This window comes from Hyperolius riggenbachi, chromosome 7 (genome assembly GCF_040937935.1).
Source record: "Hyperolius riggenbachi isolate aHypRig1 chromosome 7, aHypRig1.pri, whole genome shotgun sequence".
NCBI classification, from domain to species: Eukaryota; Metazoa; Chordata; class Amphibia; order Anura; family Hyperoliidae; genus Hyperolius; species Hyperolius riggenbachi.
The window spans coordinates 68,228,578-68,243,605 of record NC_090652.1 but is presented as its reverse complement, the minus strand read 5'-3'; the positions used below and the strand labels follow the sequence as shown (position 1 = coordinate 68,243,605).

Here is a 15,028-nt window from a genome sequence, read left to right as displayed (position 1 = left end):
AGACCTATCTATCTATCTATCTGTCTGTCTGTCTGTCTGTCTGTCTGTCTGTCTGTCTGTCTGTCTAATGCTGGGAACACACGATGCAAATGATCGGACAGTAAGTTATAGTGTGTGCAGATTTCCAAACTGCTCCCGATCGATAAAGGGATCAGTTTTCTCATGATAACTTTGCAAAATCAACCCCTCACTTGATTGGAAACAGATCAGATATGTCGGAAATAATCACCCGATTCTCGCCAATCGGATAGGAAATTGCATTTGTGTGTTCCCAGCGTGAGCGATAGCTGTTCAAAGTAACAATAACAACCATAACAATAATATTTCTATATCGCTTTTCTCCCTGGGGACTCAAAGCGCTGTGACCCTGCATTATGCAGTCTCAAAGGCTTGGGAAGAGGTGACTTTTTAGCCTTTTTTTAAAGCTGTCCAGAGAAGGAACCTCTCGTACTGATTGTGGAAGTGAGTTCCATACAGTAGGGGCTGCATAGGAAAAGGCCCGAGCACCAAATGTTAAGTGTATCCTGGGAATAACCAGCTTCATCTTGTTGGCAGAACGGAGGGTGCGTGGAGGGGCATAAAGTTCCAATAGATCCGCTATGTATTTGGGTCCCATGTGGTCTAGAGCCTTGAATGTCAGTTGGGAGATCTTAAAATTGATTCTCCATTTTACAGGCAACCAGTGAAGAGTTTTCAGTACTGGGGTGATGTGTGAGCTGCGGGGGGCATTGGCTAGGAGCATGGCTGCAGCATTCTGTACTAAGAACTATGGGATATGGTGTATGCCATGCTTATTTTCTTTCAAACCACAGGTGAAAGTTGAAAAATTAGAATATTGTGCAAATGCCCATTTATTTTAATAATTCAACTTAAAATATTCAAACTAATATTATTATTATTTATTTATAAAGCGCCAACATATTCCGTGGCGCTGTACAATGTAAGAAAACAAGCAAGGGATACATAATGATACAGACAATGATATACATTAACCACTTGAGGACCGCCCCCAGCCGATGGGCGGTGGCAAAGACTGGGCCCAAACGACCGCAATACGCCCATCGGCGGGGGCGGCTGCGGGAGTGGCTATGCGGCGATCGCGTCATTAGTGACGCGATCAGCCGCCGGGGACTGGCTCTGCCCACCGCTCGTAGTAACCCGCCGGCCGTTCGGAAGCGCCGGCGGGTTACTAGCACCCGGATCGCCGCATTTACATTGTATAATAGGCTTTGTAATGTATACAAAGCCTATTATACTGGCTGCCTCCTGCCCTGGTGGTCCCAGTGTCCGAGGGACCACCAGGGCAGGCTGCAGCCACCCTAGTCTGCACCCAAGCACACTGATTCCCCCCCCCCCTGCCCCCTGATTGCCCACAGCACCCCTCAGACCCCCCCCCTGCCCACCCCCCAGACCACTGTTTGCACCCAGTCACCCCCCTAATCACCCATCAATCACTCCCTGTCACTATCTGTCAACACTATTTTTTTTTTATCCCCCCCCTGTCCACTGCCCCCTCCTGATCACCCCCCACCCCTCAGATTCTCCCCAGACCCCCCCCCCCCCCGTGTACTGTATGCATCTATCCCCCCTGATCACCTGTCAATCACCCATCAATCACCCGTCAATCACCAGTCAATCACCCCCTGTCACTGCTACCCATCAATCAGCCCCTAACCTGCCCCTTGCGGGCAATCTGATCACCCACCCACACCAATAGATCGCCCGCAGATCCGACATCAGATCACCTCCCAAATCCATTGTTTACATCTATTCTCTCCTCTAAACACCCACTAATTACCCATCAATCACCTATCAATCACCCCCTATCACCACCTGTCACTGTTACCCATCAGATTAGACCCTAATCTACCCCTTGCGGGCACCCAATCTCCCGCCCACACGCTCAGATTGCCCTCAGACCCCCCTTTATCAATTCGCCAGTACAATATTTACATCTGTTATTCCCTGTAATAACCCCCTGATCACCTGTCAATCACCCGTCAATCACCCGTCAATCACCAGTCAATCACCCCCTGTCACTGCTACCCATCAATCAGCCCCTAACCTGCCCCTTGCGGGCAATCTGATCACCCACCCACACCAATAGATCGCCCGCAGATCCGACATCAGATCACCTCCCAAGTGCAGTGTTTACATCTATTCTCTCCTCTAAACACCCACTAATTACCCATCAATCACCCCCTATCACCACCTGTCACTGTTACCCATCAGATTAGACCCTAATCTGCCCCTTGCGGGCACCCAATCACCCGCCCACACACTCAGATTGCCCTCAGACCCCCCTTATCAATTCGCCAGTGCAATATTTACATCTGTTATTCCCTGTAATAACCCACTGATCACCTGTCAATCACCTATCAATCACCCCATGTCACTGCCACCCATCAATCACCCCCTGTCACTGCCCCCCATCAATCAGCCCCTAACTTGCCCCTTGCGGGCAATCTGATCACCCACCCACACCAATAGATCGACCGCAGATCCGACATCAGATCACCTCCCAAGTGCAGTGTTTACATCTCTTCTCTCCTCTAAACACCCACTAATTACCCATCAATCACCCCCTATCACCACCTGTCACTGTTACCCATCAGATTAGACCCTAATCTGCCCCTTGCGGGCACCCAATCACCCGCCCACACCTCAGAACGTCCTCAGACCCCAGCCCTGATCACCTCGCTAGTGCATTGCTTGCATCTATTTCCCCCCTCTAATCACACCTTGAGACACCCATCAATCACCTCCTGTCACCCCCTAGCACACCTACCCATCAGATCAGGCCCTAATTTGCCCCGTGTGGGCTCCTGATCACTCGGCCAAACCCTCAGGTCCCCCTCAGACCCCCTTCCGATCACCTCCCCAGTGCATTGATTGCATCTATTTTCCCCTCTAACCGCCCCCTGAGACACCCATCAATCACCTCCTGTCACCCCCCTAGCACTCCTATCCATCAGATCAGGCCCAAAACATCCTGTCATCTAAGAGGCCACCCTGCTTATGACCGGTTCCACAAAATTTGCCCCCTCATAGACCACCTGTCATCAAAATTTGCAGATGCTTATACCCCTGAACAGTCATTTTGAGAAATTTGGTTTCCAGACTACTCACAGTTTTGGGCCCGTAAAATGCCAGGGCAGTATAGGAACCCCACAAGTGACCCCATTTTAGAAAGAAGACACCCCAAGGTATTCTGTTAGGTATATGATGAGTTCATAGAAGATTTTATTTTTTGTCAAAAGTTAGCGGAAATTGGATTTTTATTGTTTTTTTCACAAAGTGTCATTTTTCACTAACTCGTGACAAAAAATAAAATCTTCTATGAACTCACCATACCCCTAACGGAATACCTTGGGGTGTCTTCTTTCTAAAATGGGGTCACTTGTGGGGTTCCTATACTGCCCTGGCATTTTAGGGGCCCTAAACCGTGAGGAGTAGTCTAGAAAACAAATGCCTCAAAATGACCTGTGAATAGGACGTTGGGCCCCTTAGCGCACCTAGGCTGCAAAAAAGTGTCACACATGTGGTATCGCCATACTCAGGAGAAGTAGTATAATGTGTTTTGTGGTGTATTTTTACACATACCCATGCTGGGTGGGAGAAATCTCTCTGTAAATGGACAATTGTGTGTAAAAAAAATCAAAAATGTGTCATTTACAGAGATATTTCTCCCACCCAGCATGGTTATATGTAAAAATACACCACAAAACACATTATACTACTTCTTCTGAGTACGGCGATACCTCACGGTTTAGGGCCCCTAAAATGCCAGGGCAGTATAGGAACCCCACAAATGACCCAATTTTAGAAAGAAGACACCCCAAGGTATTCCGTTAGGAGTATGGTGAGTTCATAGAAGATTTTATTTTTTGTCACAAGTTAGCGGAAAATGACACTTTGTGAAAAAAAACAATTAAAATCAATTTCCGCTAACTTGTGACAAAAAAAAAAATCTTCTATGAACTCACCATCCTCCTAACGGGTGTCTTCTTTCTAAAATGGGGTAATTTGTGGGGTTCCTATACTGTCCTGGCATTTTAGGGGCCCTAAACCGTGAGGAGTAGTCTTGAAACGAAATTTATCAAAATGACCTGTGAAATCCTAAAGGTACTCATTGAACTTTGGGCCCCTTAGCGCAGTTAGGGTGCAAAAAAGTGCCACACATGTGGTATCGCCGTACTCAGGAGAAGTAGTATAATGTGTTTTGGGGTGTATTTTTCCACATACCCATGCTGAGTGGGAGAAATATCTCTATAAATAGACAATTGTGTGTAAAAAAAATAAAACAATTGTCATTTACGGAAATATTTCTCCCACCCAGCATGGGTATGTGTAAAAATACACCCCAAAACACATTATACTACTTCTCCTGAGTACGGCAATACCATATGTGTGGCACTTTTTTGCAGCCTAACTGCGCTAAGGGGCCAAAAGTCCAATGAGCATCTTTAGGCTTTACAGGGGTGCTTACAATTAGGCACCCCCCAAAATGCCAGGACAGTGAACACACCCCACAAATGACCCCATTTTGGAAAGTAGACACTTCAAGGTATTCAGAGAGGAGCATAGTGAGTCCGTGGCAGATTTCATTTTTTTTTGTCGCAAGTTAGAAGAAATGGAAACTTTTTTTTTTTCTTTTTTTTGTCAGTAAGTGTCATTTTCCGCTAACTTGTGACAAAAAATAAAATCTTCTATGAACTCACCATGCCTCTCACTGAATACTTTGGGATGTCTTCTTTCCAAAATGGGGTCATTTGGGGGGTATTTGTACTATCCTGGAATTTTAGCCCCTCATGAAACCTGACAGGTGCGCAGAAAAGTCAGAGATGCTTGAAAATGGGAAAATTCACTTTTGGCACCATAGTTTGTAAACGCTATAACTTTTACCCAATCCAATAAATATACACTGAATGTTTTTTTTTTTAATCAAAGACATGTAGCAGAATAACTTTCGTGCTTAAATGTATAGGAAAGTTAAAAAAGTAATTTTTTTGCCAAAATTCATGTCTTTTTTGATGAATATAATAAAAACTAAAACTCGCAGCAGCAATCAAATAGCAGCAAAAGAAAGCTGTATTAGTGAAAAGAAAAGGAGGTAAAATTCCTTTAGGTGGTAGGTTGTATGACCGAGCAATAAACCGTGAAAGCTGCAGTGAGAAAAAGGCTGAATGGAGAAAAAGGCTCTGGTCCTTAAGGGGCGAAAAGACTGTGGTCCTGAAGTGGTTAATATATGAAATAGGATCCGTTTACAGCTGATTAGAGTCTGACACTTTGAGTCTAGAATGTGGAACATTTTCACAATATTCTAATGGTCTGAGCTGGCCATACACTAAGGCTTCGTACAGACATGCGATAACGATCGTTCGTCGGGAACGACGAACGATCTTTAATTGAGTATCGGGCGATGGTCGTTGGTACGAAGTCATTTAAACGTTCGTTCCTGTACGACCGATGTAGTAGCGATCGTGACGTACATAACAGGAAATGACAGAAGAATTTCGTGTAGGTGGCAATGGTGTGTAGGAAATTACGTTTATGGTGTGAGACAATAGAAAAAAGGAAATGACATACATGAATGGCCAAAAGTGTAGTAGATTATAGGAAGTGACGTAGAAGTCAGACGATCGTTACCTTTATAAACGTTCGTTTTTCCCATTTAGTTTATGCACTGTTATACTACGCGGGACGTGCGTTGTGTTACGTTCGATACCAAACGTACGTTTCTTTGTAGCATCAAGCTTATTGCATCCCTATGGCTACCCACTTATCTAGACGGAAGAGAGCTGCTGTTTCTTTTTTGTGTCTTTTGCAAGTAAAGCGAAATCTTATGTTATATTTTGAGAAAAAAAAAGGACGTCCTTGGATGAAGAGCTGGCTCGAGAAGCGAGATCTTTTGTGCCATGATAATTTGGTGCGGGAATTGCGCCTTACTTGCCCTGATGACTTTAAAAATTATTTGAGGATGCCAGACACCGCATATGATTTTCTTTTATCTGTGGTCACAGCTGACATTCAGAAAGCAGACACTTGGATGCGGAAAAGCATTAGCCCGGATCAGAGATTGTGTGCCACTCTGAGGTATTTAGCAACAGGACGGGCATTACAAGATCTGAAATACACCGTTGGCATATCAGCACAATCGCTTGGACTAATAATTCCGGAAACGTGCCAGGCATTAATAGATGCATTACAAGATGAATATTTGAAGGTTGGTATGTTTGTTGTTAATGGTTTTCCTTTTTGTACTATACATATAATCATCATGTATGGCATCATCATTTGTGTTGTAATGGTGACATGTCTATTTATGTAATGTTTTCCTCTGTTCACAGTTTCCAAAGACACCTGCAGAGTGGATGGAAATAGCGGAAGATTTTTATTTGTTATGGGATTTTCCAAACTGTGGAGGATCAATTGATGGGAAACATATTCGGATTCGTCCACCATCCAATTCTGGATCATATTATTATAATTACAAAGGTTATTTCAGTATAATATTGATGGCAATAGTCAATGCCAAATATGAATTCATTTATGTTGACATCGGCAAGAATGGAAGAATGTCTGATGGTGGAGTTGTTGACCAAACCTCTTTCATGTCTAAGTTAAAGAACAATACTCTGAATTTGCCTAATACTGCGCAGACCAAGTTTGGTTTAAATTTTGTTTTTGTAGCTGATGAGGCCTTTCCTTTACATCAGCATATATTAAAACCATTTCCTCAGAAGACTCTCAACAGACAACGTGAAGTGTATAACTTCCGTCTATCTCGGGCAAGGCGGATAGTAGAAAATGCCTTCGGGATCCTGGCAAATAGATTTAGAGTGCTACACACTGCCATACATATGCGAGTGGACAAAATTGATACTGTTGTGTTTGCATGCTGCATTTTGCATAATTTTTTGCGCAAACACTATGGTGCTAGCTACTTACCACAACAGGCAGTGGATCGTGAGGACCTTGTTGGTGGGCACATTTTGCCAGGTGAATGGCGGAACAATGACAATGTCCTTACTGGGCTGCAAACATCTGCCCCACGCAATGCCACAACAGAGGCCAAAAGAGGTCGTGATTTGTATTGTACTTATTTTAATACGGTTGGTTCATTGTAGTGTGTTTTGATTTTGTTACCTCCTTTTGCCTATTTCTTCTCTGGACTTAAGAGCTGTATTATAAATTTTGTTCCCCTTTGCATATTTGTATGTGGTCTATATTATTTGACTAGTGTTGTGTGTATGTGTGGTATGTGTGCGCAATAATTATAAAATAAATAGCACAAGGAAGTTAATGCATTCAGAATGTAGTATAGTGGGCCCATTCTGTATGGCTGTAACATAGTGCAGGAATATGAACCAATATATGTAAACTTAAGACATACCACTTGTGTGTTAAGAAGCAACAGATGTAAGTTAACAATCGTGTCTCATTAATAACTATTTCCAAAGCATGGTTGTCACATAACGCTGTGTTTTTAAAAGTACACTCTGTGATCTGCAAATTAGTAGAGTGTGTTTTTTTGGAAAATGTTCTTTACCCTATCTACTCGGATATAAGTCGACCTCGTGTATAAGTGAATCCTATTATTTAACCCTCTTACGCTGTAATTGTGTAAAGACTGAAGTATAAGTCTATCCATCAAAGTGAATGGCTGCACTTGGGGACTAGAAGTGGTTAATGGCTGCACTGCATACAGTATTGTAGCCATCAACCACTCCTGGCACCCAAGTGCAGCCATAAACTACTACATGCCCCTGCATTCCCCTGCTCCTCTTATCATTGTGGCTTACCATCTACACAAATATAGTTGACCCCTTTGCAACCAGACCTGAACTCAGAACTTCATCTCAGCAGTGTATCTACTTCCTGATTCATGGAAGCAGACGTAGTGTTAACCTACTGTGCTTTAAAATGTGATGATCTACCATCTCTGCCATGGCAGTCAGGTGGCACAGGGGAAAGATCAATTTGTGAATAGACACAAATGAGGGGTAATGAAACTGGCTAAACTCTATAAATACATTCAGGGTGCTTTTATCAATGCTTGCATTCAGTCTTGTGAAACAGGTCATGTCAATTTTCAATGCAGCAAAAACCCCTGGCCCCACCTCCCTCATTGTGGCCAGTATTGTGAATGAAACATCCCCCTCCCCCCTGCATTGTGGCCAGTGTTATGTAAATATCTCACACCACCCCCATTGTGGCCAGTGCTGTTAAAGGAACCCCTCCTCCATTGTGTCCATCGTGGAGTTAACTTTACCCCTTTATTTGGGGCAGTAGCGCAAAACATCAACCACATCAGCTGCAGCAGAGCCACCCCCTCCACCACAAACCAAAGCACCCAGCGTACCTTCCCTTGTTTATTTATACGCACAGTGAGTTGGTGTATTAAGAGTTCGGAAGCATTCATTCATGATTTTTGCACTGGGCGCAGTGTCCTGTCACTCGTGCACTTTATCTCACGCTTGTCTGCCTGTGTCAGTGTCAGCGTACCTCTCACTCACGTGACTTTGGTAGCCAGAGCAACGCTGACACAGGCATACCAGCGTGAGAGAGAGTGCGCCAGTGACAGGACACTGACTGCGGCTGGTGCAAAATGCGTGAATGGAGGCTTCCGGATCTCTTATTACAGCAGCTCACTGTGCATATAAATAAAGTAGTGAAGGTACGCTCACACTGGCCACTGAAGCTTGCTAGGGGGAGGGTGCGCCGGTGCTGCGGGTGACTCGACCACTTTGCCCACAATGGAGGGTGATACCTAATAGGAAACACAACGCTGCCCACAATGGAGGGGGAGGGGGATCATTACACAACACATTGCTGCTGCTTGAAGGATAGAGAGTGGCGTGCCCCCTTCCCCCAATCCCAGGTATAATTACTGAAAATTATGAGGGACCCGAGTATAAGGCCCCCCCCCCACACACACACACACACACACACTTTGATACTTGGAGGCAGTCCGACATTTTTCAATTTGTAGTCCAGTATATACGGTACTCACAATCATCAGGAGACTCATGCAACTGGACCATAAAACCAAGGAACCTACTTCTGAATGTCTGAAGCAAATGTACAGCACACATGCAAATGTGTGTACAACCATTTCACATTATTTGTAATGAAAATCAAACATTGAGTTGATGTTCACCATCATTTATTGAATTTTTGTGGTATTACATCACATAACGCAAATACTAAATGGACTTTTGCCATTAAGAAAAAACAATTAACCTTGTATGTCACAGTAGTTTACACACAAACATTGTATGTCAAACATACTCAATCATAAAGTATCAGATATTAGTAAAGTTTTTTTCAACAGGCCAAAACTGCTCGCCTTGATCTGCATAGTAGTGGTTAGGTTGTTTTTGGTGACGGTCACTCTGTGTAGCATGTGGATAATGTGGGTTTCCATGGTATTGGTCCACGTGGTAGTTTGCAGGGTAGTGTTGGCTTTGGAAGTGTGGTTGCATTGTTTGTGCAGCTATAGTTGGCACATGTGGTGGTTGTGAGATGTTTGGGTACACTGGTGGTGCAATATTCAGTTGTGCTTTATTCAACAAATCAAGAATTGATGATTGTAGCATTAAACTTTTGTCCTTACTGAGTGTCCGTAATTTAGTTGCCACGATGTTCCCAAACGCATCACATTCGTCATCTTTTTGGTTCATGATAGTTGTTGCTTTATGCATAGCATCTTCACAATCTTCGAGAATAGCACTAACCCTTTTTCTTGTTTTTTTTGCAGGCAATTTATGTGGTTTTCTTGCCACTTGTCCTTGTGGTTTCTGTGTGGTTTGTGTTGTCTCCTGTGAAGTGGATGGTTCTGTGTTCTGTGTGTGATGAGAGGAACCACAATTAGACGTTCAAATATAATACTTACTTTGAATGGAGATAATATGTTACTGCCTGTTTACACTACAAGCCCATGATTGAATATGTTGTTGTGAAGGCCTATAACAATTCCTTACAGTGATGTTTGTTGTTTTATCGATATGTGTTTTTATTAAGTCAGACTATCTTTTCTACTTACCACGTATATGTTGTAACCTTTGTTTTTTTTTTCATAAATATTGATACCAAATGATCTACATTTATATTCGAGGATGACCATGTCTGCATGGTGTAATTAAATGGTGGAGTTACATATGTACCTACTAATCATGTTTTGTGGCAAGGTGGTTATTAATGGGCGCCACCTAGCGGTTTTGTGTGTGTGTGTAACGTAAAGGTACCTTTTCATTGTTGACCATTCAATACTATCAAAAGTTGAGGACACCATCAAACATTACAGACACATGTGCAAATGTAGTGGCCAATAAGAAACATACAATTGAGCTGATGCTTTTAACGAGAACCAGAGATGAAGCACCCTGGTGTCTTTTACCTTATAAATCAGTGGGAACATGACAGTAAACACCTAATCTGCTCTTTGTTTCATTGTTCTCTGTTTAATCTGACTGTTATCACGTCTGATAAGAATCCCCAATTGAGCACTCAGTCTGGCTTTGCTATGTAAAGATTATAGCTGAGTCTGTCTTCTCTGGTGTCTTTTCAAGGCCAAGCCTGCCCCCTTGTGGCTCTGCTATAATGACTCGGCTATAATTATTCCCTGCAAAGCCAGACTGAATGCTCAGTCCGGGATGCTTATCACAGCTGATAACAGACACTTTTAGCAGTGATGATGAAACAGAGAGCATGGTAAGTGTTTGCTCTAATGTTATTACTGATATAAATGGTACAATACACAAGTGTGCTTCATCTCTGGTTCCCTTTAAGTTTTAGACAGTATGATCAAGCACATAATGAAGCATGCATGTAACGTTTGAAAAGATTTCAAACACAGGTGAATCCAAACATGTGCTGCATATTTCATGAGGAATGAGCTAGCCAGGTATGAAAGGCACATGTTCATCACTTACATCAACAAAGTGAAATAGATATAACATATCTTTCATGCAAATGAGTGTATTTTAACACATTTCCAACATTTTTCCAGGATGAACCTGATGAAACTTGGTACATCTACAGAAAATACATAAGGTCTTGCTAATGCAATGTGATGGTTGATGATACCATACATATCTCTAGTGTGAACAACCACATAGGATTACATTATCTAAAGGTTTGAACATCACAAACATGTTTTAACCCTAGTGTACTGTTAAATGGGCCTTTGTGTACATTCACAGGCCTTAGCTTAAATGTTGCTGATGTAAGGTTTGTTTTAATGACTGAAATGAGGCATGCACATAAAACGCTATACTGCTAAGACATGATAAGCATGCTTGTTCCTGGCCTATGGCTTCAAGCATTCCAAACAGAGGAGGCCAAACAGAGTCATGCATGTGTTTTGTATGACAAACTCTAAAATATAGTAGACTACATCTATCACTTCATTTGTTATGTGATGCACTTTATGGTATATCATCAGCTTACAAAAATTACAAACAAGAAATATCCACTTACCTCTTCAGAATCATTCTGATTGTGTGGGTCTTCTTCGTTTGGTTCCTTTTCAACATTTGTGTCTTGGAGACTAGAAACTGATTGTCGAGGTTCCTCTTGGTCTGCTGTGAAGAGTAGTAGATCATAGTACCACAATCGGGGTGTATAGATGTCATCAGCACCTGCTCCTGATCGCTGGGATTCACGAACTTTATTAAGTTCTTTTTTGAACACTGTGCGTAAATTTTGAATTTTGGACTTCACTAACTCCACATTGGCAGTTGGTAGTAGTGGTAGGCACAACTTCACTAGTTCTTTGTGTGCTTTATGCTTAATGTGCCTATTTGAGTAATCTTTAGAGGTTATTTTCCAAAGGCATGGATGTGCTCTGTAAAGTTCAAGAAATTCTTTCAGGAATTCGGGGTTGGTGAAGATATCTTGTGTGACATGCACATTACTGTGTGTATTAAAGGAGAAAATATAAATGTAAAAAGTTAGTGATAATGTTGAGTATCTGTACACAATACACAACAACATTAGGTGTTGCTTCTCTGTTTACAAGTATGTTTTGTCAGTGCTTTACATAAGGAGATATGGTTCATGATGGAATTTGAGAGTTTTTGGACCCACATCACTATATACATAACAATTGATATGGCGCAGCCAAACCAGACAACGGCAAGTACACTGTCTGAAGTAGAATCAAAGGATGCATAACATTTTGATATTAATTGGTAATAATAAATACACCAATACAAGTCCATTTTTACAGCATAGGATCAATACATAGTTAATTAGGTTTTCTATGCTGCAGCACAATATATAGTACTAACGTATGCTATGTATTATAGAAGGTTATTTTGGGTACATTCGTGATAATGACGACATAGAATGCTTGTAAATATTAATACTGATAGTGTAAAGTATGTTTGTTATGAACGTACTATCGTATAGTAACGTTCGTTAAAAAACCCTAGCGGTGTAAGCGTTATACCAAAATGAGGTTTTGACAAGGAAAAAGATATGTTACATGACAAATGAAATACATACCTTCCAGACGGATTCATGGTGCTTTAAACACTGCAAGTGGTGTTAGCCAACAACAGTTTTGCGGATATGTAGGCTGCATTTAAATACTTTGCGTCACGCACGTTCGTTAGTAACGTACGTTCCCAGGGTGTTGTCCATTTCCTGTTATGTCATTTCCTTTGGTGAGAGTCAACACAGCATTCCGAAACCAACAATGGCTACACAGAGCAGCAGCCAGCGTGCGACAGCAATGTCCAAGGAGGAGATGATGGAGATGGTGCGGATATTAGATAAAAAGGACTATGATGGGAGGAAGAAGGTTTACAAACAGCCAGTGGGTCGCAAAAACAAAATACTGGACCAAGTTATTACATCCCTGCACGAGAAATATCATGTGGTGAGGACCAAACACCAGCTGCAACGCCGATGGTCGGACCTTAAATTGAGGGAGGAACATGTCCTGGAGGAGCTACGACAAAAAATAATTAAAAATAGTAAGTATCTATATAAAATGTCATGTAAAATGTCATTCTACATTATACTGTTTGATATTCTTGAAATGTGTGACATGATGTACAGTCTGTGCTTTAACTCACTAAAAACAATTTGAACATGGATTGCAGGTTCCAAGGAGTAGAGATAGATTACAGTGTTGGCATGATGTTTTGGTCACACATTCTCCTTTTGTATGTTAGATCTGTAGCGCTGTCTTGCAGCAAAACCATTGTGAAGTACATACAGCTTGTCGAAGGAACCAGCACATATCGGCTTTAACAACATAAAGTGGTTGTGAACAACAACAATCAAAACTGCAAATGCAGTGTGAGATGATGATCTGCATGCCTACTCAGGGCCTGTGTGTTTAAACAGTGGCAGTGGGAGCTGAGCAAATTCGCTTTGTAGTATGAACTGACTGTATGCAGTTGACTATAGTGCCTTATTATTCAAGTGATACTATTAAGAATGACAACATATATGTGTAAATGTTTTTTTGTTTCACTCAACATGTGCTTGTATTGTTATCATATTACAGAAAAAAAAGCACGAAAAAGGAGAGAGAGAGAAAGGCAGCAAGAGGAGCAGGATGATGATGACGCAATGGCGGTGGCAGCAAATGAGGACACCACAGTTGTTCAGGATAATGGTGGTGAAGATTTGGAGGTTTCTGGCTATCCTGATGAGGCACAACGGAATCTACTTGAAGAAGGTTAGTATACATACCTTTGATGCTGTTTTCTTTTCTCATAAGTTGTAGCAAATACACAATGTACTTTTTGCTTTTCACAGATGAAGAGGCAGAAGTGAGCCAGGAGGATCATCAGGAAATGACTGAACTACCGGAAGATGGTGAGCATATGGATGTAATGTTCTGTACCCAAAAAACTATATTTCAATAAAGTGTTGTGTCCATTCTGTTAATGTAGTTGTGCTAACTATCACACCTTTTAAAACGTACAACGCCTTATCAGAGTCACCGAGCGAATGCTACGACCTTATAACACTTGCTCAGTGGATCTTGCAGTAGTGGTGGCGTTTGCCACTGTGGATATGTTGCACTCGCTATGTTACTTTTATAAGGCCTTGTTGTTTTGTTAAAGAGAACCCAAGGTGGGTTTGAAGAATATTCTCTGCATACAGAGGCTGGATCTGCCTATACAGACCAGCCTCTGTTGCTATCCCAAACCCCCCTAAGGTCCCCCTGCACTCTGCAATCCCTCATAAATCACAGCCACGCTGCTGACAAAAAGCTTGTCAGAGCTGGCTGTGTTTATCTCTATAGTGTCAGTCTGCTGCTCTCCCCGCCTCCTGCAGAACTCCAGTCCCCGCCTGCCTCCCTTCCCTCCATGCTGATTGGAGGGAAGGGACGGGGGCAGGGACCAGAGCTATGCAGGAGGCAGGGGAGCAGCTGAGACTGACACTACAGATGTAAACACAGCCTCACAGCACGGCTGTGATTTATGAGGGGTTACAGAGTGCAGGGGGAGCTTAGTGGGGTTTAGGATAGCAACAGAGGCTGGTCTGTATAGGCAGATCCAGCCTCTGTATGCAGAGAACATTCTTTAAACACACCTCGGGTTCGCTTTAAGGTGTCATATATTTCATACGCTTTCATATTGAGTACAAAGATTTGGTTTACATTAACACATTTGTGTGGTTCATTACATATGCAAACATGGGTAAATTTTGGATTCAGACAGGACAATACAATGCTACTGGCCTACCTTAGTCGCGTTTTATATTAACACATACTAGCCCAGCCATGGGCAAACTTTCCCCTCCAGGTGTTAATGAACTACAAGTCCCACTATGCATTGCAGATGTGTCACAGCCACAATCATGACTCATAAAGGCTAATGTATTGTGGGACTTGTAGTTAATTTAGAACTGAAGGGCCAAGTTTGGCCAGGCCTCTTTTAGCTATTCCAAAAATGTAACTACAAAATAACAATAACATGCTTGCTGACAATATGAAACATAGTTCATACCCACACACTCTCTGCTCCAAATGCCTATTTGCACATTATTAACAAACCAT

The 15,028-nt window shown here is 42.3% G+C and overlaps 2 protein-coding genes across 2 annotated transcripts in view; one reads left to right on the top strand and one right to left on the bottom strand.

Annotated features, from left to right (window-relative positions):
- LOC137526046 (uromodulin-like) overlaps positions 1-15,028 on the top strand; it is a 121,399-nt gene that overhangs the window by 80,884 nt on the left and 25,487 nt on the right. The gene's annotated exons all lie outside the window — the stretch shown is intronic.
- LOC137525292 (uncharacterized) lies at positions 9,309-12,586 on the bottom strand. The gene is made up of 3 exons (XM_068246348.1): positions 12,514-12,586; positions 11,485-11,920; positions 9,309-9,848 (listed from the first exon to the last, which is right to left on the bottom strand). The coding sequence occupies exons 1-3, from the start codon at positions 12,528-12,530 to the stop codon at positions 9,309-9,311; spliced, it is 993 nt and encodes a 330-aa protein (XP_068102449.1). The 5' UTR covers positions 12,531-12,586.